Source organism: Lissotriton vulgaris, chromosome 11, assembly GCF_964263255.1.
Source record: "Lissotriton vulgaris chromosome 11, aLisVul1.2, whole genome shotgun sequence".
Lineage (NCBI taxonomy): Eukaryota > Metazoa > Chordata > Amphibia > Caudata > Salamandridae > Lissotriton > Lissotriton vulgaris.
Genome location: NC_141699.1, coordinates 14,891,179 through 14,903,774, shown reverse-complemented (window position 1 = coordinate 14,903,774; position 12,596 = coordinate 14,891,179). Strand labels below are relative to the sequence as shown.

The 12,596-nt window shown below is 48.9% G+C and overlaps 1 protein-coding gene across 1 annotated transcript; it reads right to left on the bottom strand.

Annotated features, from left to right (window-relative positions):
• Positions 1–5,151: 5,151 nt before the first annotated feature.
• On the bottom strand, positions 5,152–11,815 carry LOC147678899 (small ribosomal subunit protein mS40-like). Its single transcript, XM_086944688.1, has 2 exons — positions 11,785–11,815; positions 5,152–5,708 (listed from the first exon to the last, which is right to left on the bottom strand). Exons 1-2 carry the CDS (start codon positions 11,813–11,815, stop codon positions 5,152–5,154), a joined length of 588 nt encoding a protein of 195 aa, XP_086800814.1.
• Positions 11,816–12,596: the final 781 nt, after the last annotated feature.

Here is a 12,596-nt window from a genome sequence, read left to right as displayed (position 1 = left end):
GGATTGCGAGTTCGCAAATCCGCAAAATTCGCGAACGCGAGATCCGCAAAATTCGCCCATGCTTAAACTGAACTAAGCTTAAATCTACCATCTCAAAGTAATCATAGTGTGTATTTTCGTCATTTATGGTCTTGTGGTAACTCTATATAAAGTCTACTTATTTTTTATACAAAACCTGTGTGGTGTCCATTTGTAGTGTTGTCACTGGGTTACTGTATGTGGTCACAACTGCTTAACTTACAACGCCTCTGAAGTAAAACCCTTCTGCTCGTGCCAAGCTACCAAGGGGGTGAGCAGGGGTTATTTTGGGAGTGTAATCCCCTTATCCTGACTAGAGGAGAGGGTCCGTATTTAATACAAGTACCTACTTGTGCCAACTAGAGACCCCCAAATCTAACAACTGTCTGAATTGCTGTTCCCATTATTGGCTCATTTGGTTTACCTGTTAGTCCCTAGTATAGTGCACCGTGTGTGCCCAAGGCTGGTAGACCGAATATGGCTGGTGGGCCTGCAGCGCTGATTGCGGCACCCACAGAAGCAGCTTGTAAAGTGTGTCCCAGACCTACCATTGCAGAGTCTGTGTGTAATCCACAACTGCTGTGCTGAATGTGAAGTTAACCCACTTGCCTGTCCCTAAACCTTCCCTTGGCATGGTGTAAGTCACCCCTATGGCAGGGTGTATTGTATGTGAAAGGTAGGACATGCCCTGGTCTGTGTAGCATGTCCTGACGGTGAATTACACTCCATTTCGTTTTTCACTATTGCAAGGCTATCTGTTCCCTTATGCCAGGATGGGCAGTTTGATTATTACATTCTATAATCCTAATTGACCCAAGGAACATGATAGGAACATCGAATTTAGTATGCCTGAGCTCGGAATATTAAGGTGCTTATTTTAGTGAAGATTATTTTTATATTCTGTTTTTGAAAATACCACTTTCAGAAATAAGGTATTTTCTTGCCTAAGCCTTCCAGTGTGCTTTGCTTCTTATGTGTTTTGGCTGCCTGGTTTTGGAGGGACAGGACAGGCTGAGCCTGACCTGGATTTAATAGAGAGATCTGCAGCTGGAGTATGGGGAGGGGTGACACGTTGATCTGAGCAGGGCTGTGCCCGGCAGGTTGATTGATGGCTCCACCTCCTACTGTGCGTCTGATGGCAGACCCCCTCTTCCTGAAAGGCAGGATGCGACCTTGTAAACAAAGTGCTCCAGGATGACACCAAACTGGTTCTGGCTGGGTTCGGTGGCTTGTGACTTTTGAGAACAAAGACTTTTGATGTATAAATATCTGTGCTAAAACCCCCACATGATGTGTTACTTCTGGGTGTCAAGATGAACCTCTGTCCATGTAACTAGAGGGAAAGGACTTTGAAACTTTCATCCATCTTGCTGAGGCAACTACCCAAGGCCCTCATTTTAGCTTGCCTCCCGCCCAAGTCTCAGGGACATTAGACTTCACCCATCAACCTTCTGGATTCCTATTGAGGGGAACAGGTGAGGCTTCTGTTGAGAATTCCAGAGTCTCTGGGTTTACTGCGGGGAACACGGGCTGAGAACCATCGCTATTGCTATGGCAGGCTTCTGCAGCTGAGGAGCTTTTGCTGCTGAGAGCTCGCACCTGTCTGTGCTACGAGAATCATCGCTATCACTATTGTGGGCCTCTGCAGCTGAAGAGCTGTTGCCGCTGAGAGCATGTATCTGTCTGTGCTACGAAAAATCCTCGCTATCACTATTGTGGCCCGGTGCAGCTGAGGAGCTGTGCCGCTGAGCCCCCACATTGGTCACCACATCGAGGATCTTTGTAATCACCTGCGTGGGCCGCCACCACTGAGCACTGTTGCCGCAGGGTGCCTGCCTTTAATCACCATCCCAGGATTATCACGACTGCACACCGTGTACAGCAGCAGCTGCGAGCTGTGGCCGATGAAAGTTCGCCTGTCATCGTTGTGGCTTCCTCACGAAGCTGCGTGCCATGTCCCTTTAAACCTCTGGTACATTGTGCATCATCGGGTCGCATAGACCCCGGCCTCGAAAGTAAGTTTGTTTCCCCCACTTTTGAGTGCTTCTATTGCTTTTTCAGTGAATCTATATTAACGTGGATTGTGGCTTCTTGATCGCTTTTGAGCCTTGTGTTACGCCTACATAAAGTTACTTATTTTTTCTATAGCTATGTGTGTGGTGTCCCTTTGTAGTGTCTTCACTGCATTATTGTGTATGGTCATAAATGCTTCACACACTGCCTCTGAGATAGGCCTGTCTGCTCATGCTACATTACCACAGGGTTGAGCAGGGGTTATCAAAGGGTGTAGCCCCCTTACTCTGACTTAGGAAGAAGGATCCCTATTTGGGCATTGGCGCCAGCCGCTGCCAACTAGAGATCCCCATTTCTAACAAGAAGGTTCTCAAGTACACGGTTCAGCACCCCTTTCTCTTCCTTAAGTCCTTCTCTGAAATTCCCCTGTATTTTTCCTTCCATCTAAGCTTGAGGGACCCTTAGCTTATAGGACCTCTCAAACACCAAATCTGGTGTTTTTCAGGCCCACCTATGGTAAGCCTTGGGGCAGAGGAAACCCTAAACTGGTCCCCGCTCCATTTGGGGAGACCAGCTGGGGCGTATCTCAAGGAGGGGTGGGGGTGGTTTGGGATGTTACACCCCATATATGTTTTCCGTAGTAAATGGTTGTTTTCAGTCAGGTATTGCGAAGTGTTTGTCAGATTTCACCTGGGATTGTCACATGCCCACACTGACAAAAACACACAAACTCCCTCTTGTCTGTTTATTGAAAGCCCTAAAAGATGTTGACAATTCACCCTCCACTCTCTTTCTACTGCCCCTTAAGCCCTACTCGTGTCTGGCTTCTCATATAATGTGTTATTACCAAAATGTACCCATGTGATTGTTGTGAAATCTGAAGCTCACCCGACACCCCCCATTAATACTGACCAAGCCATGCCCCATGAGACCAGCCAGGGTACCTCCTCGGCTTCTTACCTTTGGTCCTTGCTGGTGGTAGCATGTTTATAGTTTTAGGAGTAGCTCACAAGTAATGCCTTTACAACTGCCACGTTGAGTGGCGAATGCCTGTTTAGCAGTCTCCCATCTTTATGGAACCCTTTACACCACATCTGCTTGTTTCTGGTACCCATGTCATACAGGCCCAAAATGCTGCAGATTTGCTTGTCAGACAGATACACAGCTTAGTGTCCTGAGAGGTCCTAGGGTCTGTCTCACTCCCTAATTCGTCTGAAGGTCAGGACCGACCTGAACTTAGTTTATTGTCAAGATCAGACTTTTCTCTAAGCAAATTGCACGGAGATGATGGACGGAGCTCTGAAACTTTTCAGACACTCACCCCCAGTCACAGATCTGGGTTGAATCCATCATTGTTCTTTAGCTCACTTCCCCACCCCAGTTTGGACCCAGTCATTTGCAAATCAGTCTTGACCCTGTGCCTCATGGGACCAGTCCAGCCCAAACTGCCAAGCCAGGTCTTCCCTGGAACAGAAACAGGCACCCTGGGACTGGTTTCAGGGTAACACCCCTCATCAGCCAGGCTAGCTTCAATCCAGTGTCAAAATGAGCAAGGGACCCGCGTCTGGGCATACCCTGCCAACTTAGAGCGAACAATGCTAACAAAGGGAGATGATGGACGGAGCGCTGAATCTTTTCAGACACTCACCCCCAGTCCAGTCACAGATCTAGGTTGAATACATCATCGTTCTTTAGCTCACATGCCACCTCAGTTCGGACCCAGTCATATGCAAATCAGTCTTGACCCTGCTCCTTGTGGGAACAGTCCAGCCCGAACTGCAAAACCAGGTCATCCCTGGACCAGAATCAAGCATCCTGGGACCGGTTTTGGGGTAACACCACTCATCAGCCAGGCTAACTTGAATTCCGGGGCAAAGTGAGCAAGGGACCCACGTCTTTCCTCTATTCAGAAACACTCACCCGGTGTTGCTCGCTCTAAGGCTCTGAAGTCACTGTCCACACACAACCTTAATCCAGAACATAAAAACTTCGATTTGAAGTGAGCAGTAAAGTATCACACAGGTTGCATTAATGCAAATAAATATATACTATATATTTACAGAATCCCTGAGAGTACCAAAGGTTAAAGTAATGTTATGGTTATGTGGAATGTTCAGAAGCAACGTAACGTTTAAACTTTAAAAACCAGTGAAAATCACCAGTTGTTTTTTTTTGTTTCATTATTTTATTTTCCTCATTTCAATAATACAACACAAACAAATCATATAAAAATAATAATAAAATAGTGGAATTAAAGATGCTAAAGAAAATTTACAAAAAAACAAAAAAAAACTTGGTTCCTTCTTTACTTCCTAATACACGTAGGATATTAATTCAATCCACACAATGATACCATTCAGTCGTAGTTTAAATGATTCTCCTCCACATTGCCAGGTCACAACCAACAATCAGATCTTATAAAATTATGTAATTCAAGGAATGGTCCCCACACTGGACGACCATGACACCGGTTTACCATTCTAGTTGTCTTGGGCTGTTGTCGCATTAACATCTCACTCTCGTCTCTCAATACTTTATCTATGCCTGGTGTGTCAGCGGGTCATCGTCCGTCCTTGGAAGTGGTAAAGTTTGTTCCATGGCATTAGTTGCAGTGTAAGTAGCATATAGGCTCCAACAATTCTTTGGTCTAATCCTAGGGGGGAGGAGCTCACTATACATTTCTGCTTGCGTGTTGCAATATAGCATACTAGCAGCCCGTCCCGAACTTGTCCGGGTGCTTTCAGGCTTCCCCCTACATTGCCCAGTGGCTCCGCCGCCCCGTCCCCCGCCTGCCCCGACCCTCGCCTGGCGTTGTTAGTCCCCGTACCCCGCCTGCTCCGACCCCCGCGTAATCCTCCTCCCTCCAGACTGACCTCGTTTTTTTTCTTCTTTTGGTCAAGAAGTAAACTTTATTACATAAGTGTTGATTCACACACAGTCCTTTCATCCTGCTCAGCAGGAATAATGAGCAGGGCCAGAAAGAGTTCCCCGCTCTTGCTGCCCCCACCCCAAGTGCCACTCGGACGTCGATCTTGCATGTCGCCCCAGTGCTGTTCCTCCTGGAAACCTCCAATCGCGTCACTCATCCCACAGCGCCCGTGCTTCTCCCCTAGCCTCACTCTAGCTCTCAATAGAATTTCCACTCGGGCCCTCTCTGGTCTGGGTAGCAGGTACCTCCTCCTTCTTGAGGTAGCGCCAGTAGATATTCCGGATGAGGGCCACTTCTTGCTCCGGTGGCTGTTGCCATTCGTACCAGGGGTACCATGCTGCCCCTGTCTGCAGGGCGGGTGCGGGGGGGGTCTTTGTCACGGCACCATGTGAGTTAGTGTAGTCCTCCTCCTGAAAGTCAGCCAAGGGTACACGAGAGCCCAACAACCCAAAATCTCGAGCCTTGCCGATGACATCCGTCAGCTTCTTCTGCTGCTTCATACACACACCGGTGCGCATGGGGTTGAGGATCTCGCCAGTGTAAGGAAAGATGAACTGCTCCAGGAGCTTCACGTTCTGATGGTGTAGGCCCAGTTTCTGGTCTCTGCCGATGGTGCAGGGATTTCCACAGATCTTTTCTCCTCTAATGCAGGTTTTCCTCGTCTTCTGGGGCGGGATCCCTCCCTTGTGGTTCCTGCGGTAGTCGGCATATGTCCTCAGACCCCTGCTCCTGTTCCTGTCTTTCCAGCCTGCTGCCCCACGTAACTTAACGTTTGCTTTTGTAATTTTTCAATTGTAATTGTTTCCTCTTGTGTCATTACTGGTCCTATTGTGAAGCGCACTGACACCTTCGGGTAAAGTCCGCGCTATATAAAAACGCATAAATAAATAAACCCTGGATCTACCTCCTCTTTACACCCCTGTACTCACCTTCCCTGCCCTCCTCCTTGGACTCACCTCTCCTCCACTGCTCCCCTCTGTACACTGCTCCCCTCGGTACACTGCTCCCCTTTGTACACTGCTGCCCTCTGTAACTCACGAACAGATCCACTTCCGGGTGACTGGAGGCAGCGGCCGCACTGAGCGGAGGTTTTTTTTTTATAAAAGCATGCTTGTTTTCGAAGAGTGACGTTACCCTGTCAAATGTCTGCTTACAGGTCAATCGTGGCAGAGTCAGCACAACAGCGAGGGCCGGAGGGAGCATCCCCCCGTCGGCCGGCGCTACTTTGGGGGGACTACTTTTTCTATTTAATTAATTTTTTAAATAAGGTTCTTTTTTTAAGTTTACATAGCCTATAACCATCTACACACCCTGACAATTTGTACGGTGTATCGGGTGTGTAGATTGGCGCAGTGGTTACCGCGTTTACCCGCCTCAAAGCCTGCAAGTTTCTCCTTTATTATAGTAGTATAGATTGTAGCGGGTCTCTGCTAAGTTCTACCTGTGTTATCGCCTGGATTTCTGCAAAGATATGTGTCAAATAGCTAGCTATTTGTGGGCAGAGCCATGCTAGGTGTATGAAGTCAGCCTCTGGGGTTCCGCAACGATCACAGCTAGAAGTGGCGCGTAACCCATACTTGTGTAGGCGTTTTGGCATGTAATAAATGCGGTTCAGAAATTTAAACTGGATAGGTCTGTGCCACCCACTGAAATTCACCAGTTATAGTTATCTCAAGTAACTATAACTCGTGCCCTAAGATCATTAACACTCCTGCCATGATGCACAGTTTTTTAATCAATAATTTCACTGCAAATGTTGCAGTGATATTACCAATGATGTCATAGAAGATGTTATAAGTGATGTCATATGTGGGGTAATTAGCAATGCATGGTCAGGGCTGCTCCTTTTTCCTGCCCTGCTCAAGAATCACTGTTGTGTTTACCCCTCGGCGCCCCTACATACTCTGCAGAAATTACTGCAGAGGGCGCCAAGTGGAGTTTGGCTGTTCAATTTTCTTCATGCAAGGATGCAAGGGTGCCTCCAAAAGGCCACTCCACCGTACTGCAAAATTCTGCTGAATCTTGTGGAATTTTGATGTAATTCCACAGAATTCTGCAGAACTAAATTCTAACAATTCCACCCACCCCTAGTTCCATCAGGTCCTTTCAGTGGCTAGCTCACTTCTAGTTGGGAAAATTGATCTTGTACCACAAGTGGAGATTGTAACACATTTTGGCACAGGGAGATTAAGTGGCTTGCCCAGGATCACACGAAGTCGAGTCCAGAGCAAAGCCAGGATTCAAACTTTGGTCCACAGGTTCTAAAGCGGCAGCTTAGTAGGCATTATCGCCTCCCAGAGACCCCAGTAGATGCCATTTGTAACTGGGGAAACTGTCTCTTCAGTAAGGGTGAGAGGCAAGGGATTGGATGAGCTTGGATCTCTCCAGGAAGTGGCTGCTACAGGATGGCGCAGAGATCCGCTTCCTCTTTGCAGGAGGATTGGAAGGTCGACGTCACAGCTGCAAGGGCCCCAAAGTTAGCTTCCGGGTTACAGGTGAGTCAAATGGCGATTTCCGCTAGCTAGGTAGATTCAGTATCAACTACATCATTTCTGCTGGATAAAGAGCCTGATGTCTTATTTTAGGTCAAATGCTACTTACTACAGGACAGATAATCTCACGAGTCGATTTCCTTTTTGCAAATGACTTTTCCTGCAGATAGGAAGCGAGTTGCAAGCCCTAAAAGCACAGTCCCCGACGAGCACCTGTCTGTAGGGCTTGGTCTCTAGGCAACACGACATTAAATTGACCCCACCCCACCTCCCCGTTCCATCAAGGCTCCATCCAATCACAGCCCACCGCCGAGGGCTAACAGTTTCTGCAATAACATTCCTTTGATTATGAATACATATTACAGAAAAGTAAGCGCGTTTCAAGCTCTATTTAAAATTTAATGTAGTTCGAGGAAATACACAAGGTGACAAAAAATGGTTACAGGCGCCATACATGCGTGGAAGATTTATGCATTTTTATTCATCTCCGGCGAGAGGCCACCTCGGAGATCTGCTGTGTATGTGAAAGACCCCCCTCCCCCCACCCACCCCCATCCCCACACTACGACCGGAAAATTAAAAACATAACATTTACTAACACTTCTACTGTGACGTCTCATAATGGGGTGCAGCGGGGTCTTGTAACTGTAGGGTTGTCCCCAATATTCGACTTATTTGTTTGTACTTTCGTTCATAAGGAATAGAGCGCTGCATGTTACCTTGCAGTTACTTCCAAGCACTAGGCTAGATCAGAGTCCAGCTGTGGTAAAGGGAAGCTGGGCCCCAACCAGCGCATGGGGAACCCTAAACCTCACTTTCTTCGTTGAGAACTCCAGGACCTTTTGGCCCTCATCCAAGAGGCTTGAACTGCTGGAGCGTCACTTCTTGGACGCTTTGGTGGCGTAGGCCTCTCAATCATATCTATGAGGCGATGAAAAAGCCACTCTACCTGGCTTTACATGCGTCATATTTAGGGCATAAGGCAAGTTGGCGCAAAGAGTTGCATTGCCTTACTCTCCGTCAAGGAGGGATGTATGTCATTACAACGCATACTTTTACAACGCATACCTTTACAACGCATTTTTTACACCGCAACATCCATTACAACGCATTCCATTACAACGCATGCCATTACAACGAATTCTTTAAAACTACCTTTACAACGCATTCCACTACAACGCATACTACATTTACAACGCATACCATTACAACGCATACCATTACATTGCATGTCGATAGTGTAGGGGTAAAAATTACTATTCTAACTCCAGGGGGGTGCAACAGTAGGGTAAGTGTTGGATAGTGTAGGGGTAAAAATTACTATTCTAGCTCCAGGGGGTGCAAAAGTAGGGTAAGTATTGGATAGTGTAGGGGTAAAAATTACTATTCTAACTCCAGGGGGTGCAACAGTAGGGTAAGTGTTGGATAGTGTAGGTATGCGTTGTAATGGTATGCGTTGTAATGACTGCGTTGTAATGACATGCGTTGTAGTGGTATGCCTTGTAGTGACATGCGTTGTAATGGTTGCGTTGTAATGGCATGCGTTGTAATGGATGTTGCGGTGTAAAAGTTTTGTTGTAAAGGTAGTGCGTTGTAAAAGTTGCATTGTAAGTGTTGTTTCCCGTCAAGGAGGCATTCCAGGGGCATTGCTGTGAATGTTGCCACTCAACACTCATGAACTTTGACTCTGTCCCAGAATTACAATATCACATACACCTGGGGCAGCGCCAAAAACGTACGCCTCCCAAAAGCAGGCATAACGAGGAGAAATCTTTAAATTTCCCCTCAATTTTTCATCTTTCTATGTGCGCTGCATTCTGAGGCACACATAGAATGAGGAAAATGCCTCTCGTGATTGGTTTTTTGCCGGAAGGTGCCCCTTACTTCACAAAAACAAGCATCCTAACAACACAGATACCCGTGCACCATGGTGCAAGCGTGCGTGCATTGATGCTCGGCTTCAAATTGTGCACCGGCTGAAGAGACAGGAATGCACCATAGTTTGTAAATACGGTGCATATCTGCCCTTTCACATTGGCGTAGGGGAGTGCAGCAAAAAAGGTTGGGGCGCAGCCCTATGCCACTTCTTTGTAAATTAGGCCCTTTGAGTTCAGTGAAAGGTGAGCTGAAAAGGTCTGGTTTCAGCTCAAGTTCCCCCTGGCATGAATGCAGTTTGGTTTGGTCCCCAGACCTGGATTCTGGGCACTCAGCAGAGTTGGCCCCTGAATGGCAATGGTTATCTCCCCAATTATGAGTTCTTCTGGAGATCAGGTGTTTAGTTGTAGACCCTAAGGGTCTGAAGTTCACTGTGGTGAGCAGGTTTTAATGGTCTTCTGGGCCCTTGTCCCATTATGCTTTGTGAACAGAGCAGAAAACCTTGAATTTAATTTGAACTTCCACCAGGTGCAGGGAAAGTGCTTTGAGGGAAGTTGTATGTGGTCTTGCCCAGATTCAGATACCTTCTGGTGCTTGGTTTTTGATTTCTCTTATGCCTTTTGAGAAATTTCTTCAGGACTTTGACATAAATGATGCACCATACCATCACAAGGGTTCGCGTCAGGTGAAATCAGCGGTCCCTACGAAGGGCAGGAAGAAGCTTCAGATGGAGGAAACTTGCAAAGAGATTCGCTTGGTCAAAGTAATAAGACCCAGGGAAGGTCTCCTGGCATCACTTGGTAAGTTACTTCAAATGCTCCAATTCTGACTTTGATGGCTGCGGTTCAATAGCACAGATCTGAGCCATTCGAGGTATGTTGGGCGATTAGAGGTCATTTTTTGGGGGGGGTTCAGAGGGCTTAGACATTGACCAATGGTTTATTGTTACAAAACAAGTTTTCCTTCAGGCTTCGGGTATGATGCGCTTGGTCAGTGGTTAGTTGCAACACATTTCCCCTCTGTTACAGTCTTGATGGCCACTCTAGAGAGACTTTTGGATGTTGAAAATAGGGCAGCAGAGAAGGTTTGAGAGGTGCAACCTGATAACAGAATGATCGGTCCAGGACTCTGGTACCAATTTTAAAGCAGAGATTTCTAAATTCTCTACCATCAAAGGATCCAGCACTTGACCAACATTACAAGCCTGATTCCACTCACCCCAATAAAAGTTAAGCCTGCACGTTGTCGGGGGCGTGACCAGCAGCTGACGGGAATGGTCGCACACTAAAGCGACTCCCGATCCCCGCCTGCTTATCCGCCAAAATGATCTGTCTTTTGACCTGTGTTCCCCCTAAAACATTGGGGGTGCCGTCTAGAAGACCCCAGTGCCTGTCTTGGTACTGGAGCGGCCCCGGATCCTGCTGCTGTGCGGGGGTAGTTCGTCTTGGGAGGCGGGGGTCCTGCGGCCTTCAGATGGCATCTATGGCCGAGCTCCAACTCCGATACTGAATGTCCCCGCTGCCTCTGCTTTGCCCCGGACCGAGATCGAGTGGCGGACCCTCCTGCGCCGTACCGGAGCCCAGCGGGTGACTTCCCTGGCTGACAAGACTGCTTCGCCAGCACCCTACTAAAATCGTGCTGCCCCTGGGGAACTATATCCAGCCGCTTCACTGCGACAGCCGCGACACCCCGGTTCCTGGGCCTGTGAAACGTGTATTTATAAACTATCCCCACTCGCTCCCTTTTTTCACTGCTGCTCTGCCGCTGCGGACCTGTGGGGCTCGTCTGACTGTGGAGCCGGAGCTGAGACACGCTGACCTTCCCTCCTGCCGGCGGATCTCGGGCCGCCCCGACTTCCACCGTTGCGGTCCAACTCCGTCTGCTGCGGGGGCCGGACCGTCACATCCAGAGGGCCCACTTCTTCTTTGGGGGTGCGCTGGCTACCGGGACGGTGCGATACCTGTAATGCACTCCGGCGCTGTTGCGGCGACCACGTCCCGTCCAAGATCGGATCATGCCTACATTGCAGCTTCTGCCGGTGTTGCCCCACCACACAATTCCCCGGCTTCTGGGCCCGTGACGGCCGACACTTGGTGACTTCTCTTGCCCGCTTCCCCCACAGCCAAGGCTCTCCTACAGCGTGCCAGGGGGGACTGACTGTGGGGACAACATTGAACTGCCTTCATTCTCTGTCCCCGGCCAGCGGGCCCCCGGTCCTTTGCTGCTTCACCCTGCTGCGGCGCACTTTCACCAGAAGCGAGAGCCTGAACATCACTGCCTTTGGATCCGACCTCTCACCGGACCTGCGCTGAGTACCGGGGCGACACTGCAGAGGAGGGCTGCTTTAGCGCTATTCTAGCGCCTGCGTGATTCAGGTACAGGGTGTCACCCGCAGAGTGGTCCCTGTCGATCCTATTCAACCCGGAGCCCTGGATGCAGCCTAATCCTCCTGCTCACCTCGATGGTCCGCCGCTGCCCTTGCTGACATCGGATCCGCCCTTCTGCTAACAGGCCTATCTTGGATGTGGTGATCCTTGGCTGTGGTTGAGTCACAGTAGGTCCTGCCGCTACCTGGGCCTTACATACGATCTTTGTGCCTCTGTGCCACTTCTGATTCCCACGATTCCCCGACGCATGCAGTGCCCTCCACTACTTGCTGCTCCTTGGGCGCTGCTCTGGGTTTGGTTGGACCTGACGAATCTGTACTGCCCACTCAAATGACATAGATCGCTTCTACTGCCACATTTTTGCTTCCCATTGAGCCTTGCACGCCTCCGCCCTCACAGCATTGTTCCCCATGGCGTCGAACAAAGGGAACAGGCCCTCCAGCCAGAGACAGCTTAATAAGAACTCCTGGGGCACTAAAGGAGAAAATAAAACAGTGGCCTCCCCTGATACCCCGAACCTTGCATCCCCCTCATCAGGGGCGAAGACCCCTACCCTAGAGGACGTCTTGCAGGGGATAGCTGGAGTGAGATCCTCCCTAGAGACACGGAGAGTCTCAGTCAATATAGAGTTGACACTGTTGCGGACAGACCTGCGGAAAATGGACTCCAAAGTGAAGGACGTGGAAGTTAAAACAGCAGCTCCTATGGATGACACCACCACACTCCAGCGGCAGGTGACGCAGCTCCAGCAGCAACAGAAACAAATGAGCGACCTCCTGGACGACTATGAGGGGAGGGCACGACGCAACAACATTCGCATTTTGGGTGTTCCGGAGCGCATGGAGGAGCCGGCGGCGGACCTCTTTTTTGAAAAACTTATCA